Source organism: Thamnophis sirtalis, unplaced genomic scaffold (assembly GCF_051295495.1).
Source record: "Thamnophis sirtalis isolate CommonGarterSnake01/CBP01778 unplaced genomic scaffold, rThaSir2_p1.2 scaffold_1, whole genome shotgun sequence".
Lineage (NCBI taxonomy): Eukaryota > Metazoa > Chordata > Lepidosauria > Squamata > Natricidae > Thamnophis > Thamnophis sirtalis.
The window spans coordinates 79105908-79130653 of NW_028261381.1; the positions used below are offsets into that span (position 1 = coordinate 79105908).

Below are 24746 nucleotides of genomic sequence, written 5' to 3' on the forward strand. Positions count from 1 at the left end.
TATGTGGTTAGAAGTGGCTAGCTGCACTGTGTGGAAAAGGTTGGTTAAGCCTAGAAGACTAGACTCCCAACTTCTGAAATTTCATATATATATGTGTGTGTGTGTGTGTATGTGTATATATATATATATATATATATATATATATATATATATATATATATATATATATATATATATATATATATATATATATATATATATATATATATAGTGTCACACAAATAAAACACACATATATATCTATATCTATATATCTATATCTATCTATCTAGAGCCAAGGTGGCGCAGTGGTTAAATGCAGCACTGCAGGCTACTGCTAGATCAGCAGGTCAGCGGTTCAAATCTCACCGGCTCAGGGTTGACTCAGCCTTCCATCCTTCCGAGGTGGGTAAAATGAGGACCCAGATTGTTGGGGGCAATATGCTGACTCTCTGTAAACCGCTTAGGGAGGCCTGAAAGGCCTATGAAGCGGTATATAAGTCTACTGCTATTGCTATTGCTATTGCTATTGCTATTGCTATCTATCTATCTATCTATCTATCTATCTATCTATCTATCTATCTATCTATCTATCTATATATCTATCTATATATCACTTGAGTGGATAAACAAAAAAAGATGTTTCATCTTAGGATGCCTGTGAAGCTTTTGCTTTCAGAGAGGAGAAAAAAACAAGCTAGGTTCAAATGTTCAAACAGAAACCAAGATGCTCTCTGCCCATGTTATGAAAATCTAGCATGTAAATTAGGCTGACTTTAATTGTTTTATTTAAAACCCTAGGTTCATCATTTACTACCTTTCCTTATTCTTTTTTATTTTCACTTTCCAAAATAAGTTGCTTTTTTTTGTAACTGGATATTTGGATCTATTATTTAAAAAAAAAAATTTCTCACGATAGTTGAGGGCTTCCACAAAAGGGACGAATGTTTCCTCTCTTTGCTGTTGCTTTGATTATCTTAAATGGAAGTTATTTGAATAACTATTTCTACTAAATAAATGTTGCAATGAATAATAAATAAATTCTTCATTTTTTTCTTTACAAAGATGTGCTTTTTAAAAAGAAACCCACCATTTTAAAATACAAGGTATTGTTTTAGAGAATACCATTTCTGTCAGAAGACCAAAGAAAATACTAGAAGAATTAATCATGTGACTGAGAATTTGAGCTGCTTGTCAGATGGTGAGTACCTTGTCACGGTTCTGAAAAATAACACAATTTCTGTTTTACTTAAAGACACTGAACAACTCATAAATATCCTTGATGTTATAGGAGTTGCTATTTCAGAAGACTCATTATTTTGTCAATCTTTTGTGAGTCCTCACTCCCACCAATCTTCAGCCAGTAACTTCAGCTAAATTTCCTGTGCATTATTAAGCTTTTGTAAGATAACTAGTTTGAAGGATCCTAACTAAACAACATGTTTAGAAGAAACCAAAAACATTTATGTTCTCTCTGCTTTAATGTTCTGACAAGATATTAAGGGTGAGTCCAAAATGTGCCATCTTATACAGAATTTACATAGCTCATGTGCTTATGGATTCTGTATCCTTTGATACACACACCTTTGAGTTTTATCTAAATGGAACAAAATAGCAGCACCTTGGACAACAACTTATCAGTATTGAAGGGCTTATCTTTAACTTACACAAACAAGCATGCATGGGCACACACACACATGAAAAGAGAAAGGCTTAAAACAAAACAATTCTAAAGGATTAGGATTATTTGTGCATTTTGAGAACTGTGTACAACTAAGTAAGGACCCTAGTTGTGTTACTGCAGCATTGATTAAATAATTGATCAACTCGAACCTAAATAAGAGGTCATGTTGCATTTGCCAAATGAAATACGAAGAAATCTGTGATTACTGCAAGAAGAACAGAAATAGGGGTAATTGAAGTAGAGTTTTGGGACAATGTTCATCTAATGGCTGATTTCATTTATGTTTAGAATAATATCAAAGAAATCTGACTTTGTTAGATTGGTCACACTGCAAATACTTTGTTTTTTCTTAAACATGATAAATATTTTAATAAAAATTGATTTGTGATCAGCTCTTGGGACAGAATTAAACAGCATATAACCTAAATCCTAACTGAAAAGTAAGATTGGGTTTGGGATTTTTGATCTATAATGTAAATTCTTTAATAACTAAGTAACTGGACTGTTTCAAAATGCAAACAGAAGCCAGAACTCTTTCTCACTAGACGATGTGTATCTAGAAAATCTGTATGTCCAAGAAATAATTGCAACCCATTCATATAGTACCATCATCAGCTGCTCTTTTAAGATTAGATTTCACAAAATACTTTACTTGCTCTTGCTTAAAATGCAACATTGGATCAGCAATGGGAAATTAACTTGTCCTCAAATCTGCACAGAACACTAAGTTTGAATTAATAATGGCTTAGTCTTCATCCCTAGTTTACAGTACATGAATTTTAACAACTGTTTTTAGCAAGTCCAATAAGTGAAGCTTTAGGAATGCTGTTAAGGGATGCTGTTCTTCATATAGATGTGAAACCAGGGGAACCTCAAAATATTATTACCATATCCACAGAGTTTTCCTTGTGGCATGGGATTTTGTCTTGTATTGTGTCAATCACCAGGGGATCTTTATGTTATGCCTGTAAGGATAATTGGAATAATTGCCTTTAAAATCTAATGTAATTGAAATGCCCCTTTAAAAGCTAATATTTAATTGGTACATTTCTAAGAACTCGTTGAAAGAATTGTTAATACAAACTAAATAACTTTTAATAGATTATTAGTAATGTATGTGCCTTGTTATTGATGTTCATCCAGACTGTATCAGGCTTGCTGATAACAGATGGGAAACATTCCTATTTTCTGTGTTTTTCCACTAAAGGGTTGTGCATAAAATGACAGAATATTCTTAGTTTAGAATTATGGTTAGTATTATTCAACTTTGGTAAAATAATCACATTAGTAGAAATTTTGAAAAACTACTGTTTGTCCTCAGCTTACAATGGTGATTATGATGGGAATTTTGGTCACTAAGTAATGAAGTTTTAAAATATGGCATCACATGACCACCCTTAATGATGGTAATCCTGCTAGTCCTAGTTGCCGTCATTAAGTGGTATGGGTAACCTACGCAACAATCTGATAAGATGCAGCTCAGTTTGCAGGTGGGGGGGGGAAGCATGGCAAGCATTTCAGAAGGGACCCTCCCTAGTTTTCCAGAGACTAAAAAGAGAAGAGGGGAAAAATACTTTCAGTCTTGCAAGATTCTGTTACAGCAATGAAGGATTAGTTCTTCCAGGTGTGTTTCTCGTCTGGACTATCTTGTAAAGCTGACAGTCACAACTTGTTCACCTCTATACAGACCCTTATTGCCTCTATACACTGGATAAGCAACTAAAGAAGAACATGACTAGCTCAGGAATTCTGGGAGTTGAAGTCCACAAGTCATAAAAGGGCCACAGTTCCCCAGCCCTAAACTAAAGCAACACTTGTAAAACCCAGGGCAGAGATTATAATATAGCATGCTGAGGATTCAGTTCAACCCCCCCCCCCCCAATTCCAGCAGAAGACCTCATCTGGTTGCTGTTAAATAGCAGTAGAGAAAAAAAAGAGCTCCAAGTCACCCCATTCAGTTAGGGTCTAGGGCAGTGATGGCTAACCTTTTTGTCGTTGTGTGCCGAAAATGACAGTGCGCGTGCACATGCCCAATACATGCACACACACACACACACACCTTTGTGCCCTGTCCCCTTGAGCATGCGCACGTGACACCTCACACTCCCTCCACCCCCATGCATGTGTGTGACCTATGACCCATTTTGGGCCTATCAGGCTTCAATAAACCTCCTGGTACCTACAGGGGTCCCCGTGATGCACCCCCATGCTCCTCCCACCTCTGCACATGTGTGTGTGAGACATCCTGCCCCCACACACATACGCATGCGTTTCCCACATGTGCCTTGTTCCCCGCGCATGCATGGCAGAGACCCGAAAATCAGTTGGCTGGAGAGAGTCGCATGCGCGGTGGAGCTGGTTGGGGCGACAGCTCGCGTGCCCGCATAGAGGGCTCCGCATGTCACCAGTGGCATGCATGCCATAGGCTCGCCATCAGGGGTCTAGGATTTTCTCTCCCTCCAATGCCAATTAGAACTCTCCTACTTGGAGGAAGGAGAAGCACTGCAAAGCTGGGCCTCTCAACCTCCTGAGCTGATTTAGAAGCTGCTGAGAAATCCAGAAGAGCCCAGATAGGTGTATCACCCTGTAGAAGTCAATTGCAAATGCAACTAATGCTGTTTTGGTACTGATTGGAAAGAAGTGCAGATAAGGACTAGCAGACACTACCTTCTTAGCTAAACTATTTTCCTATAATGTCTGAACAAGGGAAATACAATTTAAATGTGCTCTGGAAGTCGGCATCAAAATACTCTTTGGAAGAGCTGCCTGAAAGTAGTTTGCTTGTGCAGATTTTATGGGAAACCATGGTTTAAGAACGTGAAAGAAATGAAATATTCAAGCTTGTTGCTCATTGTTATTCCAGCAAGACCTAAGAAAGGGGTTTGGAATCAAGAACACTGTGTAAATTAAACTTTTATGTCTTCTGGATGCTCATTAAAGTAACTGTGGTAGGAAATGAAATTGATGTGGGCCTCCTGGGCCACGTACTAATTTAAGTTATTTATTTTTGTGTGGGTGGCCAGGACTACTCGCACATAAGCACTTCAGAGAGAACTAGAATATTTATCAATTTCACAAGTAATAGGTTTGTAAGTTAAATAGTTCTCCAGGGTCAAAGAGCTGCAGAAAACTATACCTTTCAGGATTTCTCTTTCTGGTAAGTGGAGTAAATTAACTTTGTGACTCTCACATTATAAAGTAAATATATTTTCTTTGTTGCATTCTTTCAATATTTGTATTCCTCCATTTAGCCTCAAAACAGGAATCTTTGTTATAAAAAGTAGTGCTTGCTCTCAGACTTGAAGTCCACTGCTTTGGTTAGTGCACAGAATGAAATGGTATTATCTACTTATGTGCATAGAATGAAATGAGGGATTTTATAGGGGGGACGGAGGCTGGCAGTGGGCGAGGGCCAACTACATCTGTGTTGGCAGATGAATGGAGGCAGGAGAAGAAGAGTCAGTGCTGGGACAACTTGGGAAAGGTGGCCTGGTGAGATATATAATGTATTGCAGTGTTTCTCAACCTTGGCCACTTTAAGAGAGGTGGCATTTAACTCCCAGAATTCCCCAGCCAGCCAGTAGGCTGGAGAAATCTGTAAGTTGAAGTCCACCATTCTTAAAGTGGCCAAGGTTGAGAAACATTTATGTGGTGGGACCATAATAGGAATAGCTAAGGAGAGAGAAGTGGGGGACACTGACAAGATTGAAACTGGACGTGCTGGGGGAATATATGCCATGCTGGAAACTGGTGGGTAGAAGCTAGAAGAAGGAGGCAATGCATACCACCCTTGCTCTCCTCACCTTATGTGAGTTTTATTTCATCTGGGACCTGGAACAGTCAAACCATAACTGACCTGAAATAGCTTAGTAGAATTTCTGGAATGCAAGTGTTTTTTCTGGGTTTGAAACAAAGACTATTATCTATTTCATTCACACCATGAAAGGGAAGACCAAATAACAATTTCACCTTTGGAAAAGACAGTGCCCCAGCTCCAGTTGTCATAGTAACAGCAAGTGAAGGTGATAGTTCTTCATTGTGCTTCTGTTTCACATGGCAGCTGGTCATTTTAAAATTCTGTATGTGTCCCCCATAGTGCCCTGTCCAGAATTTTAATGCTGTAGCATTAAAAAAAAAAGCATAACCATAGATTTAAGCATGGGGAAAAAAAATCTAGGCCTTCACATCTTTGGTTTTATCATGAATTGCATTTGGGTATTTAAGTAAATACAATGCTTCTAACAGTGATGATGTAAAGGAAGTTCAAATAACTGTGCTAAATGTACATTTACATGTTTTTGCCTATTTCTCCTTTTTCTTCATGCTCCAACTCTTACGCTTTTTGAAATCATAGAATACGGATTAATTTATAATGCTGGGAAATTAAGGTTTTAACATCCAATTCTGGCTTGAATGCATTTGTTCTTAAGGTTCCATCTTGTGCAACCAGAAGTAGCCCCCCTCAACCCTTTCTTGAACTTTCTTGCTATTAGCCATTGGAAGGCCTTGTTGTTATCTGCTTTGCCAGCTTTTGGCAAAGGCCATGGAATACTTTACCTTGCCATGTCTATTTCCTATTCTTCATTGGTTTTTCTTATAGGGCAGTTTGGTCTCTTCAGTACTCAGGAAACCTACATGTTATACTAGTTTCAGTGCATCTTTTTCACTGCCCTCCTTCCAATGGCATTTTTTTTTCTTCAGCTGTCTTATGTACTTGTAACATTCCACACCCAGCCATTTTTCTTGGTAAGTAGAGTCTGTCAACATCCCTGAGTGAATGAAGGGCTTGATTCGTTGTCATTATTTTTCTGGTCTTCTTATCCAGGGCCTTTAGTTCTGCTTGAATACAGTCCACTGTTCCAACTGTGTATCTAATGATTGGAATTGCATAGGTGTTAACTGTCTTGATGGTGTTTCTTCCACTGAGTTTTGACTTTTAACATCTTATTCATCCTCATGATGTATTCACCCTCTAACTTTCTTCTTGAGTCCAGTGTGTGTGATGTTGTCATGGTCTCAGTTGAAAAATGCCTAGGTATTTGTAGTAATTGTCTTCACCCAGACTCTTGATGTTATTTTTATAGGGCATTTTGTTTCCTTCAGTTTTCCCTATTTCTCCCTTGTTGATAATTAGGGTGGCACATTTGTCCAGTTCAAATTCCATTGCAATATCTTGGCTGAATATATGGACCGTGTTGAGTTGCAATTCTATTTCAGATGGTGTTTTTCCATATAGCATCAGATTAGCCATGGAAAGAAGGTGTGATAGCCTGTCAGATGTTTTTGATGTTTGATTGCTATGGCCTGACTTGTTTGGTATTGTTGACAGGACAATCAATGCAGTGACAAATAATAGTGCTAGGTGTGAAAGATACTTGAAGATTCCTCTCAATATTAACCTCTCCCAGTTTATCATCATGGACAAGCAACTGTGTCTTGCATTCTGCCACTGATCTTTGCACAAAGCTTGTGATGTTTCTACTGACTCCTGTTATTTCTATGCACTTGATTATTCAATCATGTGGCAGGGAATGGAGTGCCTTCCTGTAATCAATCCAAACTATATTCAAGTTGGTCTTCCTTCTCTTGCAGTTCTCCAAAAACATCTTGTTTATTCAGAGCTGATCTTTCATTCCTGTGCTATCTGTTCACGTGGGAAGAGTTTGCTTTCAAGTAGATCCTTTTGGACTGCTTAGGTTACCACATCAGTTAACAATGGTGTTTGTAGATCATTGTCTTTGTCTGTTTTTTTAGCATACTGGCCATGTAATACTTTGCCTTGTTATGTAGGTTTTGCCAGAGGTTAGCTAATATTCAATTTCACCTCCCCCCAGTATGTTGTTAAATTGCTTGTCAATGAGTAGGTGTAGACCAATCAGATGTTTCAACTAAAAACCATGCAGTGAATCTTCACCTGGTGCTGACTAATTCTGGGTCTTCTCCCTTTTCTTCACAATTGCTGCTGTTATTACAAGTTTTTTTTATTCACCCTTTTCTTTATTCTCACCCACCTCCTTTATCCAAGCTGCAGTCTTATTATATTATTATATTTTTTCAGGTCGCCCCGAACTGCACTGTTTTTTCTTTGTCAGATATTGACCAGTTCACTAGATCAGTCTCTCCATTGATAGATTGGTAGAAATGTTTCTGATTTGTCTGAAATTGGAGATTCTGCCTATAGTATGCAGTTCGAGTTTCATATCCGATCTTCTTGGTATAACTGTTATTTGTTGTTTTGTTATTTCCAAAGCTTCCTTAATCTTACTTGTTTCTGGGTGATATTTGTTGATTAGGTGGTGTAGCAAGAACAGTTTCTTTTATTTCATCTGTTCTAGCTTGCTTGCATTTGATTTTAGCAGTCTTATTTTCCAGCTAAACCTTCCATTTTGGTGATGACTGTTTATTATTATTATTTTACAAGTTCAGTTCTGAACATAAGAGATGGCAGGGTACATAGAAAAACAGTTGTTCTTCTTTATGTTAACTTTCTGTGATACCATACATTGATTTGTAATTTATATCTCGATATATAGAGCAAATAGAATATTTTTCTCTTGCTCTAATATAGATTTAAATGTTCTTTATCATAATTCTGGTGAATTATTTCCCTTTTCATGGATCTGCAGTTCTTGGATCTTGTGTTGCCTGATGAACTCTGGCCATTTGATACCTAGCAAGTGTTTGAACATAGAATATAGTGACTAATATGCAGCTAGACAATGTTCACGGTGAGATTAAATAAAACAAATTAGAGATGCATCTTAAGCAGCTGATTATTATCACATACAGAAACAAAGAACAAGTCAGGAACTTGTCTTCTGTAATGCTCCTTACCTATCCTTCTTTGGGATTGTATTCATTATTAATGAGGAACTCCTACGCGTAACCATTTGTTTGAGGAGAGAAGTATATATTCCAGTGCCGCTGTTGAACAGAAGGCTGCATTGACTGATTCATTGTCCCTTGAGGAGCTAATAGAACAACAAATGTTCTTGAGATACGAGAACATTTGAATAACTGAATAAAACTTCTTGTCATAGACCTTTATACATGGAATGATGTGGATTGTGTGTAAATAACAAAAGGAGGACAGCATATGTGGAAGAAATAATGAAAGTGTAGGCTACAGAAAGCAGCAATGTTTTTCTGCTTTCTCAAGTAGAAAACTTCCAACTTACCTTAGGTTAACTCCAATTACTAGTGCCATTGATTTTCTTCGCCCACTTTGCAGCTGATTGTGGAGGTTCACTGAGTGAAGGCTTAATGTTGGACTGCTCACACTCTGTGACTCTTATTTAGTGACTTTGAATTAGTGTAATTATTGCCTGAATATATATTTTGGGTTTTTCTCATATCTGATATGGGTACCTTTACTTTTTTTAAAAAATGCTTTTTTTTAAAGTTTCACAATGCTAAAACATAATATCAAGTGAAATCATAAAAAAAGAAAGAAAACAAAATTGAAAGTGCAAAAGAAAAAGAAGATAAAAGAAAAAAATAGAAAAGAAGACTTAACCAAGCAGCTCCTGATCTTCCTTGCAACAAATAGTGGCAGGTTAATTTTTCCATACCCACTATGAAATTAATATGTGGTTTACTTCTTCTCATAAATATACACCCATCGTATCCATTCACAAATCCAAAAATTATAATTTCTGTTCAAGTGTCAGCAAAAATTCCATAAAAGATGGGTATGTTTATTTTTTGATGTCCATGGAACAGAGAGAAATAAAATTCTAAGCATATCATGCTAATATTTATGGAGCAAACAGTCAAACAAAAGTTGGTGATGACATACAGCTTTTGGGATACCATCTATATGACCCATTGATGTCATGTAGATGTTAAATAGAAGGAGAGAGAGAGAAAAAAGCCACAAAGGACATCCCCAGAATAGAGGCCTCTGATTTGACCTCTTTCCTCCATCAATATTGATTTAAATCATCCTGGAAAAAGATGAACCGTCCTAGGACAGTACGTCTATTCCCAATTCTCTGAGCCACCCCTGACTGTCTAAAAGCTTCTGAGTGATTAACCTTGGTGGGTGTACTATCCCCTGCCAAAGGATATGATCGAATACAATCATTAGTGTGTCAGTACTATGGCCAGACCTGAATCCTGACTGAAAGGGGTCCAACTAATCGGTTTATTCTAGGTCCTTCTGGAGCTGTTTCTTAACATTTTAATGATCATGTTGCTTTTATTAATTATTATGGACCTACTATGGACCATCCAATTTTTAAAATAAGCAAATAATACATCTTTTTAGCTTAGCTGCAATGAAATAATTGTGGATGGAACTGTTAATCAAGTTTTAGATTTATTAAATTATAATATAGCTCCACCTAAATTTATTTCTCTTATGTAGAATATGTTACAAGCTTCTTTGCTGGAATTTAACCTGAATATATGACAACCTTTAATACTCTTCTTTTTTCCAGCTGTGCTTGTTTGCATTTTTAAAAAAATCTCAATCCTGAATAAGATGCATAGATAAACATAATATATCTGCAACAATAACACTAAACAGTTTGTTAAAAACACTTGGCAAATTGAATATTTACTGAACTAATAAATTATTAGCCTTTCTTCCACAAGGCTTATATAACGGTATCTTACTGTGCTGAATGAAATGAGGCAGCTGAAAAAGGGTGGTACAGCAAGAGCTCATTTTTTGCAATTCTTTTTCTTGGAATTGTCTTAAATACCATAATGAAACTCACTCCCCTGGAGTTTAGAAAACAACATAGAATTCTACTTCCTAATCTGAATTTTCTTTAAGTGAATCATGCACAATCACCTATATCCAACCAATTAAAGCATTTCTGGATAATTTAACCCAGTACTACTTAAAATTCATATTTGAAGACAGGAATTCTGATTTTATCTTCGCTGACACAAACCATACTGTATAAATTTAAAACCCAGATTTAAAATCTGATGTATCATTGGACTGCTTAGAAATCTAATAATAATCCTTGTGTTCTTATCAGCTAGTAGAAAATTTACAGGTTGTCCTAATTTATCTTTAGCTGTTTTAAGTGTTTTATTTCTAGAAGGATTTTTTCCCCAGACTCCCTTAAAATTGATCCATATTTGTTTTTCTTGGTTTTGGTACTCTACTCTTGGCTTGTACATATCATCAGTGTTTAAACACACGTAAAAATGGTTCCAAACTGAAGAAAACTGGTTTTGTAGCTTTTAAAAGCACAAGAATAAGCAATAACAAAGTGTATTTATTACCTTGTATATCAGCACACATATTTTAAGAGATGTAAAAATGGAATCAGAGAACATTGAAATATTGAATAACTACTTTAAAACAAACATCTAAATCAATACTAGGATTATATAAGTTTGATTAATGTAACAACCATTATTATTATCACTGTTTGTATCAAAATGAATTATACCCAGAGGCCACACTGTTCATGTATTGATATTGATGTATATTTAAAAGTAAAAATCCAATAAAACTTTTTTTTAAAGAAAAGCACAAGAGAACTTGAGTTAGAAGATAGGTTGCTACTATTCTTCAATGACTGTGGAGAAATTTTAGTTTGGATCTCAATTTCTCTGAAATCAAGTCATCCTCATTCTCAGATATTATTGACTTGACTATTATAACATGCAAGCAAATGAAGAATCTCCAAGATCTGGTTTAGCAATAACGTCATCCTTGAGTGCAAGGGTGTCAATGGCAAACACCCTTTCCATTTACAGGGGGAAAAATTAAAAATAACCCCCCTAAATCTCTTACATTGCTAAGCAGCTGAGAGATTGATATTTTTAAATAAAATCTGAAATTTATGTTATGAACTTGCAAAATGTTTATGATCTCGCAGTAGATTGTAAAGTAAAATCATTGAATGTTTTCAAGATTCTTTTTAATGGGTGACTTGTGCCATTGCACAGAGTTGCACAAAGGCCTCCAGCACATGATTCTTGAAATAATGGAAGTTCAAGCTACCAACTTTGCAGTCACAGTCTTTATATAACTGCAAGAAACAAGAGTCCTGTCAATTGATTCTAGTAAAAAGAATACAATAACCTTTTCACACATAATCTAAATAGTTTTGTTTTTGTATGTAAAACACATTCATTATGGCTTAGGGCTACATGAATAACTTAGTCAGTAATTCTCAATGTGGAATTAACATGCAACAGACATTTTGAAAGAAAATAGAATCGGAGGGGTTGTTAGCTAAGGTCACAGAAAAACTTTGGAAATGTCAGGCATAAAAGATTAAGTCAGCATGTGGAGGTGTAATAAAGCTGACATTGCTACTCATGTCTATGCATAGAAATGTTCTCAACTAATGGTTAGCACCTGTTAGGAGTTAAGTAAGGGTCAACAGAATTCAAGTGAAGTTAGGCTGTTTCTAGATTAGTTCCTCTTAACTTCACTCCCAGGTTCTGCCGGTCCTTCCTTTATAGGAATCAACAGAATGAGTTGGAAGAGAAAGTGTAATAAATATATGTAGAATGAAAATACAGTATTAGAAAATTTATTTTATAAGCTGTTATGACTTTGTTGGTTTTAATTGACAAATTATCGCATTGTATTTGAGAAGTGCTCGACTATAACTGCTATTCTCCTAGCTAATAACTTACCCAACTGTTGAGAATGTGATGTTGCACTCCCTTACAGCTGAGTAGCACCACACAGGAAAGCGTTGTCTAATGTGCAGAATGTTTTGAAGACACCAGTAAGATTTCATGAGAAAACTAAGCCCTGAAGGACTGCCATTAATAACTATTTAGTATTCAAGGAAGTGGGGCATACTTAATTTGGCACTTTGTTCATACTTAGAACAAAGTGCCAAAACAATCACAAATCTATAGTTATGAAGGTTACAAAAAATGCTTGGTGAGGATGTACCTTTTTTCCTAAAGAAGTTGGTTACATTTTAATTATGCAAAATATTTCACAACTTCAGTTATAATTTGCACTGTTCTAATTTGCAAATACAATTAAGCATGTGCAATTCAAGTGTGATTTATTTTACTCAGGCAATGTAAGTTATTTTTTTTGTTAAGTTCTTACTATTAAATTCTTACAGTTTAACCCCAATCTACATTTATTCTCTTCTATTGGAATTCTTACTAAGGAGTCCTCCAGTGCAATTTCAAAAGAAAAATTAATGTAACATTCTAATAATACACTGGTATGCAGAGGAATGCAGTATATAATACAATTGCTAATAAGTATGAAAAGCGGCCTTTTAAATGTTTGCTGCTTAACATACTTTTTTTTTAAAGACTAGATTCATTTTCATTTTAAAATAGAATCCCTCCTGCTTTTCTTTTTAAGGGCAAAGAAATATCGCTGTGCTCTAGAAAGGGGAAACAAGTAAAATAAATTATCCCCACGTTCTTCTCTTTTACATGTTGTTGTTTTTACAATAAACATACACGGTGTGACCTTCAAGTTTTGGCTTAGTAGTGTTCTTTCATTTAATTAAGACTTTCTTGAAAACTATTGTGTTCTTAACAATGCTAAGAGCCCGTTTGCCTGAAGTAGAAACATTGCAAGGAGAAAAATCAGATGTTTGAGGACTCATGAGTAGGTGCTTTGCCACCTTGCTATTAAGCCATGAGCTGCACACACCATTACAGTGTGCAAGCAATTGATGCAGCAAACACACAACAACTCATCAGAGCAATGTATCAGCACAAAGAACACATTTTCATATTCATTTGATGCTAATTGTGAGTGTCTTTGGGAAGAAGAGCATGTAGCTTAACAAACTTAAGCACAGCCTAGTCCGGGTTTTTTAGAAAAGCGTAGGTGTGCATTGTTGACAGCAATTATTTTTTCAACTTCTGCCTTTGTCAGGGTGTGGGTGATGGCTTCATTAAAAAGCAAATGGGAAGAAGAGCTCTTTTGTCATATTTCAGAGAAAGCAATAAGTTACTGAAATTATTTGTGCTTGTGATGAAGGAGAAATTCATTTCTTTATACATTTTCTTCAAATTCTTCTAGAGAGAATTAAACTTTGCATAGAAATGATGTATGGTGACTTTGGTATCTGTTTGTTTTTAGGGATTTAAAAAAAGAGATGAATTCTACACACTAATTGTCCTGGGAGTCACCCCATCTACCAACAGAGAGCTTTTCTATGTTAATAGAAATCAACATTTGAATCAGACAGTTTGTAGTGTCAATTCTAAGGCTTCACTTTCCATATCTAAAACAATTTTATGTTGTATACCTGTTTCACTCATCTCATGAACATGTTGATTTGGTTCACACATTGCCGAAGGCCACAACTTACTTCACAATGGTTTACTGATCAAGTGATGCAGTTTGAATGGGCGCTCTACCTGGCTATGAACCTCGCTGAGAAAATAGGCTCATTTTTTAAAAAAAAGTAAGATATTTTTATTCTTAAAATAATGAAATACAAAGGAAAACAAGATCTACGCTGGATAATAACACAAAAACAACTACTAAGCATACATAAGACATTTATGAAAAATTTTCTAGAAGCACACTTGCCCCATTCCTTTTGTTTATTCCCCCAATTGCTGAACACAAACTAAATATTTATATTTTCCATTAAAAACGAAAGATTATTGCTAGTATATATATTTAAGTCTTTTCATCTATTGGTTTTGAACGGTCTCATTATGTTTTCCTTCAAAGTCATATTCCAAGTGCTTCAATTTGCCCTGCTGTATAATATGTAACACATACAGGAGCCATTTTTGATTAAATTGGTTGAGCTTCTATACTGATAATTTTGCCATTGTTGCATATTATCCAATATTGGTGTTACAATCTGATTTAACCAACAAAGTTCGCTTTTTTCCAATGTTGTACCAGATTAGCTCTTATAATTGTCAGCATTTATCTTAGTAAATTGTGATATTTTTTATTTAGGTTTTCTTGAATTATACCTAACAAGAATCTTTTAGTTTAGCTAAAATGTGATTTTTTAAAATGATTTTCTGAACATGTTATCTTTTTTCCCAGTACTTTTGAATTCTTTTATACAACTACTGCATAGGACAAAAAGTTCTGTGTCTATTATGGCATTTCCAATATTTATTTTTATATGATTTTTCTAATTTGGTCATTATTGATAGATTTATATACTGTGTCATCCTTATTGTTGCAACTATGATCATTTCTTTTAAGTTTTGCATTAACTTCATCTTATTTTTATTTGTTCCATTTTCATGTCATATTTCAATAACAATTTGTTTATTTGTCCTAACAGGTGATCTTAGTTTTGTATGAGAGTTACAAATTCAATGATCTTTTTCAAAATAATTCCTTCCATCTTGAGATCACTTTTAAAAAGTAAATACATTAAGCAAATTCCTACCTTCATTGAATAGTTCTGCCTATGTTTCCTGGATCTTGATATTGGCCTGTATGATTAAATCTTTCTTACAATAGTTGTCCTTCGAGTAAATGATATTGGATGATGAAGGTAATGGGGAACTCCAGATTTTAAATCAGGAGAATTCACCAAGTCTATATTTGTTTTCATGAACTTTTTAATAATTCCCTGTAATTGAATAATGGTACATTATTTTACTACATCATCTGCATAGCATTTCAACTTTTATTCTCTCTGCACTTTAATCATAAGTATTTGTCTCTCTTCAAGTCTTGTTTGCTAAAACTTCTAAAGCAATTTCAAATAATAAGAGAAAGAGGTGCCTGGTGTCTTTGCTTACTGGAAAAGTTGTAATGAGTTTTTGTTTGCTATAATCTTTGTTTGCTATTGATATATGATATACACTCAAATTTTAAATTTTTTTCTTGAATGAATTTTGTTTAAAATGAAGATAGCAGTTTGAATTTTTGTTCAGTAACCATAAACATAATACAATACAAACAAATATTTCTCTGATCAGGATCAAGCTACTTTCAGTCATGATTGATAGTTCACTATGTTTTTCATTTATTCTACTCTACTGAATTGTTAAGAATTTAAAGAAAAAAACTGGTTTGTAAACTAGATTGAGACCACTATTTAAGTTGTATACTTTTATTTCAGTTCTGTTTGACGATTCAACATCAGATGTTCACAGCTGTTTCTGTTACGTGCTGTTTACTATTAATAAACACAAGGTTAGGAAACATTTTAAGAATAAAATGCTCCCGTCTATGACAACGTGTCACTTGGAGTCTCTGGCTCCAAATTAATTATGTCCCAGATTCCTTTGTAAAATTGAAGCTACATGTTTTCTTCCATATTTAACTATACAAGTATGGTTTAAATGTCCTTCAGAGTGAAACATTATATTACAGGTAGTCCTTGACTTATAACAGTTAATTCAGTAGATGTTTAAAAAAATGTTTAAAAAGTGACTTATGACCATTTTCCACACTTGTAGCCACTGCAGTATTTCCATGGGCCATGTGATTTATATTTGGATGCTTAATATCTGACTCACATTTATGATGGTTGCAGTGTCCTGGGGTCACATGATCCAACGTTCGGACAAGCAAAGTCAATGGGGAAACCAGATTCATTTAATAACTGTGTTTCTAACTTAATAACTGTAGTGATTTAGTTAACAAAATTGTAAAATGGGGATATAACTCACTTAACAAATTTCTCACTTAGCAACATAAATTTTCTGCTCAATTGTGGTCGTAAGTCAAGAACTACCTGTACTTGTATGTCTCCAGGCCAATCTGCTGCTGGTTTCTGACTTAATATTTCTCCTCCCTATTGAAGTTGTTTATCTCTTATCTTCTTTACAGGAAACTGAATTAAGAAAGTGGTAGAAAATAGTGGGAGTTGATAGCATATTCTGTACATTCATAGTTTGCTAAGCAAGGCTGTCAGAGGTGGTAATACTTCACCCGTCCCCTTAGTCATTGCTTGAAAAATTTTACCTATGTGTGCAAAAGAGCCTACCCTCATCCAGCTGCCAGATGCATGTACAGCCCCCAGAATTGGTCATTTGGATTGATAATTACGAGAATGATCCCACACATCTGTACTTTCAATGTGTCTGGAGGTCGGGAAAGACTAGAATAGTATGTAACCAGGCACCAAAGCTATACCCTTCTTCTACCTTCTTCTCTTGACTAAGATGCCATTCTGTCATAAAAACCATCCTCTGTGAAATAATGGAGAATGTTTCTTTACTTGCCCCGTCTCTTATTCCATATGAAATGACAGCTGGACTGAGTGGGCGCAATGTGGAAATTAATGTGTGGAAAGACATGGTGACTCACCGGAGACTGTTTAAAATCAAGCCTTCTCCTCCAGTGTTTTAGCACATGGCTTCTCTTCAGTTTGCTCAGACAGGGCAAGAGGCCATCTGTGGGAGGGAAGGGGTAGGAGAAGAGGGCTGAGAACTGAGGCAGAACGTTCAGCATATTAAAATGAAGATGGATTCAGCTGAGGAGGGGAAACTTGTATTTGTATTTCTAGCCATTTATGAATTTCAGGTTGATAATTTATAGCCAGCAGATTCCCTATGTGATAGTCACAATCCATTTCGATGTGTAACCCACACATATTTTAGTAAGGGATGTGGGGGTAGGGGGAGAGAAGTATACTAATGCAATTGTGAATTATGTATGCTTGATCTTTAGGTAGAAATTAACTGTTGTTCTTTATTCTGAAATCAATGCATGGCTTGAGAACGATGTTTGTTCTTGGATTTGTTGGTACATTTATAGAAGAAATAGTTACATGAGTTTCATTCCAAAGACTTCCAATCAAGCCTTTTTGTGAGCTTGCTCAGAAGTGAATTCAGTGGGGTGTAAATTTTTTTTATCAAGCTTCATTTTTAGACACACAGACCTGTGGCTGAATCCCAGTTGAAATTGGCTTTCAATTAAACATACATAACACATACTTTCTTGAATTTATAGCCCGGATTTGCCAGAAAACAGCCCTGGCACACAGTTGGGACAGCAGTGAGGAGAGACATGGTTCGTCTTGAAGACTTGCTTCATTTTTCTCATTGCCAAATCTTTCTCCAGCAGTTCAAAATTGCCAAAGAAGGCATGTTCTGAAATAAATCAAAGTGAAGCAATGTAGCTGTTTTGCTCTTAGAAATTGGCATTGATGTTGGGGAATATTATTACATTATGGCTCAGAAATGCTTCATTTTCACAATAGTATCCAAGCTCCATATGTGGGTGATATGTTCAGTTTCTCAGTAGGCATTATTTTGATGAGGCTACATTAAAAAACATAACTGTGGTTTGAATACTGTGGAACCTATGAAATACTTTCAAATAACTTTTTTTATCAGCATTTTGAAATGATGCCCTTCAATAATCTTTATAAAAGGTTTAAGGAATTAAATCCAATTCCTTAATTTGTTAAACAATTAATGCTTTCATCTTTTACAGTGTGTCAAATCAGAAAATCAAAGACTGGTGCATTTGTTTTAAATCAGCCTAAATGGTTAAGGGAAATGAGAAAACCCCAATTTTGTTGCTCTAGAGGGAAAAAAAAGTGCAGTATTGTTTCCAGTCTTCTTTTTTCTAAGGAAGGTTGCCAGGACTTCCATGGCATCCTATTCATATCTACGAGTGCGTTTAAGGATCGTCATTACAAGTTTGGCATGTAGTAATTTTACCTTCAGAATTGATGATATACTCTGGGTTGTTTCGGTAGGAACATGGACAATACAATCTCCTGATTGTATCATTTTTATTTCTGAAGGTGTTTTCACGTCAGCAGAAATGGAACCACTGAATGGAACAGATGGCCAGCCAGAAGAACAAAGCAAGACAGAACCACCTTTGAAAAGTGTTGAAGTGTCTCCATACCATCGCTGGGTGACCTGGTGGAATGGGATGACAACAAGTGGAAATCTGTATCTCTTTATCCTCTCCCTGTTCTTGGTAAGGATTCTATCTTAATTGGGATGGACGTTGCTTTCTGACAAAAGAAAAGGAAAACATTGCTTTTGTTTTTTTTAGATTCATACATTTTAGGGGCAGATTTCCCACGTCATAAATGCTGATATAGCTGAAATTAAATCAAAAGATGTGCCGTGTTACATCAGGTAACTCAGTCTTTTTATTCAAGTTAATTTTGCAGCTGCAAAAAGCCTCTGCTTTAAAAATAGGCATGGTTATAAATAGAAGATTATTAATTGAAATCGTGGATTTGCTATTTAACATTTAAAAAGTGCAGTAACCTCACTGTTCATGATCTGTTTAAACCACAGGTTTTCTTCTTTATGTTTTGGTGTGGTGGATGTGAGACAATCCCAGCAGTTCAGGATATTTTGGCTGTCTTGTCCAAACTTGTTCATCCATCACAACTGTTGGATTCCAATTCTAACAAGGTGTGTTCGGTGATTTCAGTATACTTCAATGTGGTGTATCAATGATCTTTTTGGTAGTGCTAATATCTTCTTAGATGAAATATTAATAATTCATGTAATGCATAAAGTAGTGTTCGTTATACATTATGAATAGCTTCTCTAGCTAAATGATGAATAAAGGAGCAGTTTTGAACTTGACATTAGCACTGTACAGACCTCATTGAACAAATGGAAACTGCATAATATTTCCTGTTAAATGCACTACAGTGTTTATAAAAGACAGACAAGGATATTCGCTTTGAATGAATATTTGTGTCATTTCTTTCCCGTTTCTCAAAAGGATGTTTGGAAACAGCTACTTTCAACATCACATGACTGAATTTCTATTTGCAAATTATACTTCCCTTTTGTTTGTCCCATTGGTGCTTTTTCAAGAGGCAATTCAAGAAGTGAAACATCTTCAAAGAGAGAGAAAAAAAGAGAAAAAACAGAAAGTCCAGTTGCCTCTTGAAAAAGCACCTTTGGGGCAACCATGACCTGGATTACTGAGAATCTCCATAGACTTTTCCCCTTTTTTTTATACCCTGCCTTCCTTAGTCTATCCTGTGTGCTTTCCGGATCCATTTCAAAAGATCTTCCTGGGCAGATCTGGGGTTCTCAAGGGGACACTAGAGTGAAAGAGGAACTTCATTCAGTCATGATTGAATGTAACTTCTTATAATTTCCTGAAGTTAAAAAAACCCAATGAACATCACGATTCCGATATATAAGTTATAAATGCCATTGTTTTACTCTTGGTGTAAAACTGCTTTATTCATACCTGAATTATGTCAGCTCAGGAAAACTATCTGAAAGCAATATCACAGTGATAATATAAAGTATAATTGGATTGCATTTTCTGTGATGGGTTGTAAAGATTTAATAGCTTGGAGTGCTCTGAGTTATTGCTACATCCTTATTCATCTGAGTCCCTTTTCTTTATTCATTGCTCTTGGCTATACCTCTGACTCATTTCTTCTCTTTTATTGGCCTTATGCCACCATACAGATTGGCAGTCCTATCATAATCACTTCCTTTCTCCAAGCTCTAATTGTACATCTTTTGCCACTATAGTTGCTGTTGCAGGGCCCATTTTTTTTTGTAGACAGTAATGTGTTGTAAAAAGAACATTAGCAATGGGCTTATAACAGAAGAACAGAATTGGAAGCAACCTTGGAAGTCTTCTAGTCCAACCCTCTGCTCAAGCAGGAAAGCCCTACCCATTTCAAACAAATAATTGTTCCAATTTCTTCTTTAAAACCTCCAGTGTTGGAGAACCCACAACTTATGGAGGGAGGTCGTTCTTAATAATTGTTCTGTCAGAAAATTTCTCCTTAATTCTAGGTTGATTCTCTCCTTGATTAATTTCCATCCATTATTTCTTATCCTGCTTTCAGGACCTAAACTGGAACAATTACAATTTGTCTTCTACCCCTTTCTCCCTAGAGGTATGGAGCTTTAGCTGCTAACAGGAATGTAAATAGAGCTTTCTTGTCCCTAAAGGCAAATCTTTCAAACAGGGGTCACTTAGGTAGGGTGAGTGAGAGAGCTCAGGTGCTGAGCTCCTCCTAGGCTGTGGCAAATGATGGATGGACGGGAGAAAAATAAGACACACAGACATTTGTTTCCTACTGCTACTCCTCCTACTGCAGCAGTAGGACTGAACCAAACAAAAGACTTACGTGGCCAGGAATGAGAACTGGAGAAGCCACCAAAACTTCTCCAAGCTCTGCCTCTACCACATAGTCTAGTTCTTCCTTCCTCTCCATTTCTGGGTGATCTTAGTAGTAGCAATGATTATAGAAGTGATTCTGTAGAGAATAAAGAGGATGGTCTTGACAAGAAAGGGAAGATCAAGGGAACAAGCAGATTTTGTTACTATCGCCCATCTTTATTAAAATAATTTTAAATCTATGTGGCGTCTGTTTCTTGGTCTGGTTTACCTTTTCAAGTAGAACTCAAGAACGTGAAACAAATTCTCACTCAATAGAAGTTTATTCTCAAGTTGCTTTCAGAAGTCAAGGAGAAATGGTAACAAAGACAAATGGTTTGTCCTGAACAGAGATTCTCTCTTGGGAATTAATTGTCAACAATTAATTCACAAGAGTTATCAGTGCTATCTTTGTTTTATGCTCAAGTATGGATCTGGATTCCAAAGGATTTAGATAATCTTTTTCCAGCATACTCCAGAATTATTCAGTGACCAAGAGTAGGTTATAGCTTGAGTAATAATTATGAAAGGTGTCTGGGTTTGGAGAAGACCTCCAAGGAGTGGCGAACTACAGCCCCTTTTAAAGTTGCTAATGGTACCTTCACGAGAAGTTAAGCCGTAGTCATTGTCTCATCTCAGGGCCTTTTCTCTATTGAGTGAACCTTTCATTATCTATTTCAGAAGTCAAGAAAGGTGTGCTTAATTATCACAGATGTGAAACTAGCAAGTTTTTGACATTTATGCTTCCCTTGGTTTCTTCCTGTTTTTTTATCATATTTCAGAAACTTATAATTTCACATTGTTTTTCTGAATCAGTTCATAACATCATACACGATTTAAATAGCCCCCAGTTACCGAGGGGAGGTTAGTTGTAGTTGGATGAATTGGAAAAAGTTTTTATTTTAACGAGAGAGGGAAAATAATTTATTTTCAAGTTTGAATTGTTAATATTTGGTCAAAAAAATAAAATGCTTTACATAATTTTACAGCCACCTTCAGAACAATTTCATACATTACATTTTCTTGCATGCCTCTCTGGGTCTTTCACTACCCTAAAATAACTGTAGGTTTATATTTCTCCTTAGAATCTGATCAGAGATGAAGGTATCACGGTGTCTTGCCTCATGCTGTCTCTCTTCTCCCTTGGCTTGCTACTCGTAGCAACATTGGTAAGCTGACATCTTGGAAGCATTTAATTTCAGTTGAAGAGTTTGCTGAATAAATTAATAATTTCTGAGTTTCCTTAGAATGTTCTACTAGTGAAAAATAAGCTTAAGTAAGCCCTAGCAATGTACGTATATATTTCCATAAACATTATTCTTTGATAGATTCTGGGAATTAGACAATTGTAGGGTGCCCTCTGTTATTTTTGCCAAAAAAAAAAGGTTTTTTAAAAAATTATTTACTAGGGTAATTAGTCCTCTCAATAAAAAGACTGATGTGGGTAGTAAGATTAGCTTTGCTGTACAGTTCATTTGCTCTTTGCAAAGCTCTTATTCACCAGATTTATTGTTTGACCAAATAATAAGCTACTACTGAACAGCAGGATAATCATGCATATTAAAATGCAAAGGACGAGCTTCTAAATTGACAGTGAACTGTAAAAGGTTCAAACCACTTCTACATGAGATATTCCCTATTGTAGAGCGAACACAGTCAGAATAAGAACAGTGGGATTAATCCAACTGAATTTTTTATTGAGTTCTACACTTTGTTCCTATTTAATTTTTAATTAAGAACATCAGAAAGTAACAAAAAGTACAGGGAAAGGTTCTTACAGTGTAAGTTTAGATGTACACCAATATTAACAAAATATCTTGAAGTCTTTACATTCAGTAGTTCATATGATCAGCCAAGTTATGAAAATACTTGACTATGAAATGTTATTAAGTGTTAAATAGAAACCGGGATCAACCTAATTTATACAATTAAAGTTTTCCTTAGTTCTACTTGATGGAGAAGAACCTATATTTGACATACCTTGAATATTTAGAACTTATCTTTTATAGTTTAAAATTCCCTCCCACACTACTATTTTGTATTTTCAATATTTATGAAGGAACTCTGTTATATTTCAAGAAACAAAATTTCCATTACTCTGATTTTCTTGAGAGTTCCACAATGTGCAAGGCAGTATGTTTTCTTAAATTGGCTAGAGTGTATTGCAATGTACAGTAGTCACATCTGCTATGGAAGCCAGTGTTTCGGAAATGACTATACAGTTCCTAAGTCTGATCCCTCCTTTCTTACAGTCTCCTCTGTCCATGCTCTTCCCTGCCAGGTTCACCATGACTAACTACCTAAAATGAATTCAAGGAAGCTTCTGAGTGAAACTAGATTCACAACATTGTCAAAATATGTTCCATCAAGTGCTTAAGTTTTTGGTTAAGTACGTATGACCAAAATTACACCCTGAGTTCCCGGAATGCTAAATGTTAAGCCAACTACAGAATTTATTTTTATTTATTTGTTAAAATTATTTCCTGCTCATCTCGTAATGGGCTACTTTGGACAGCTTACAATAGTAAAACAGAAAAAAAATGAAACATAACAATAGCAAAGCAATGAAACAATAAAAATAAACTGGGAAAGTACAATAATATGAATTAAATGATAGGAGGAACAAGAAGCATAGTGGGGAGGTGGGGTCAACTGATTAGTCTAATTAGTCTAGATTACTTTATATTGCTGTCTAAAGTTCCAGAGTAAGGTTTAAAACACTGCACACAAACAGATGCCTAAAAAGGTGAAAAAACTTGATAATGAAATCGGAACCAAACCAATGGCTAAGAAATAGAGCGCTGATTCCCCCCCCCATTAAACTTAGAGTACAGTAGTACATATCTTTGTAATGCAGTGATTTTATAAATAAAGAAAAAGAAGTAGAGCATAGGACATATTTTCCTCTGCCCAGCAAGCAGCTGAACTGTGAGGAAAAGTCAGCAGGGAACCATGGATTCTCTGAAAAAGAGGTCAAGAGGGATCATGCATACCTCTAAAATAGGGCATTTCTCCTCCTCAAAGTCCGTTTATCCTTATTCGTTTTCCTTATTAAACACAGCCCTGTTCCTAATGCCAGGTTTTGGGTGGAAACAGAATAATTGTTGATGGAATTGGAAGTTATTTGAATGCTACATTTCTTGCAAAAAAAAAAAATGCACGGATTTCTTGACCCCCTTTGTTCCTTTTTGGTTCTAATGGTCTTTGCAGATTTTTGAAACAATACAAAAACCAGTTTATAAGAGATTTTTTAAAAATGGAATAAGTCAACACGAAGCTCTCATTCAAGAAGCCTTCATCTCTGTCATGGGGGGTGGGGTTGTTTTCATAATCCAAGAACGGTTCCTGGTAATAACCTAATTCACATGTGGTGGTTGTGCATGTCATAATAGTGGATCACTGTGTAAAATACACGTAAGCATCCCTGCACATTTTCTAGGGTCTCCACTGTATTCAGTGGCAATTCTACTGAGAAAATTATTAGGCATAAAGCTTTCCATCCTGAGTGCGAAACTATAATAGACAATTCTCTTGTGACATACCGAGGCTCTGCATAGCATTTTCCTTTTCATTTCCTGTTCTCTTCAGCAGAATCCATCGGTTTCCTCTCTAGAGAGCATTAAATGCAGTAGAGTTTATTTTCTCATAGGTTTGGCATCTTGTGAAAGCTCCTCCAGATCCCTCATTTCCCCTCCAAGAGGACAGGCGACAGTCTGTAAGCCGTCAACCATCGTTCACTTATTCTGAATGGACAGAAGATAAAAACGATGATGACTTCCTTGATTTAGATCCTCTACCAGAGTCACCAGTTTTTGACTGTGTGATGGATATAAAAGCAGAAACAGATCCAGCAACTCTTACAGTTAAATCTGTAGGGCTGCAGGAAAGGTAAGGCAGCATGTGAAGAAATGCAATCAGCTGATCACAGGGCAGGGGAAGCTTAGCCATTATGAACAATCAACTTAAATTTGGACCAAATAAACCTGTTTTCTTTCAAAAATAAGCAATTCCCTCCTCAGCTCAATAATTAATTCCCAATTAATATTTATGGATGTACTCTATGAAAAT

The 24746-nt window shown here is 35.7% G+C and overlaps 1 protein-coding gene across 4 annotated transcripts in view; it reads left to right on the plus strand.

Moving 5' to 3' along the window:
• Positions 1–598: 598 nt before the first annotated feature.
• The window catches only part of PTPN5 (protein tyrosine phosphatase non-receptor type 5), a 45257-nt gene continuing 21109 nt past the window's right edge, over positions 599–24746 (plus strand). For 2 of the 4 annotated variants that reach the window (XM_087717015.1, XM_087717012.1), the window contains exons 1-5: positions 600–1180; positions 18319–18500; positions 18830–18949; positions 21764–21847; positions 24328–24566. In XM_087717015.1, coding sequence (XP_087573141.1) covers positions 18339–18500; positions 18830–18949; positions 21764–21847; positions 24328–24566 — 605 coding nt within the window. In that variant the 5' untranslated portion in view covers positions 600–1180; positions 18319–18338. Of the gene's footprint in view, positions 1181–18318; positions 18501–18578; positions 18665–18829; positions 18950–21763; positions 21848–24327; positions 24567–24746 lie in introns of those variants that run through there. The other 2 variants (XM_087717010.1, XM_087717020.1) reach the window with 2 other exon arrangements.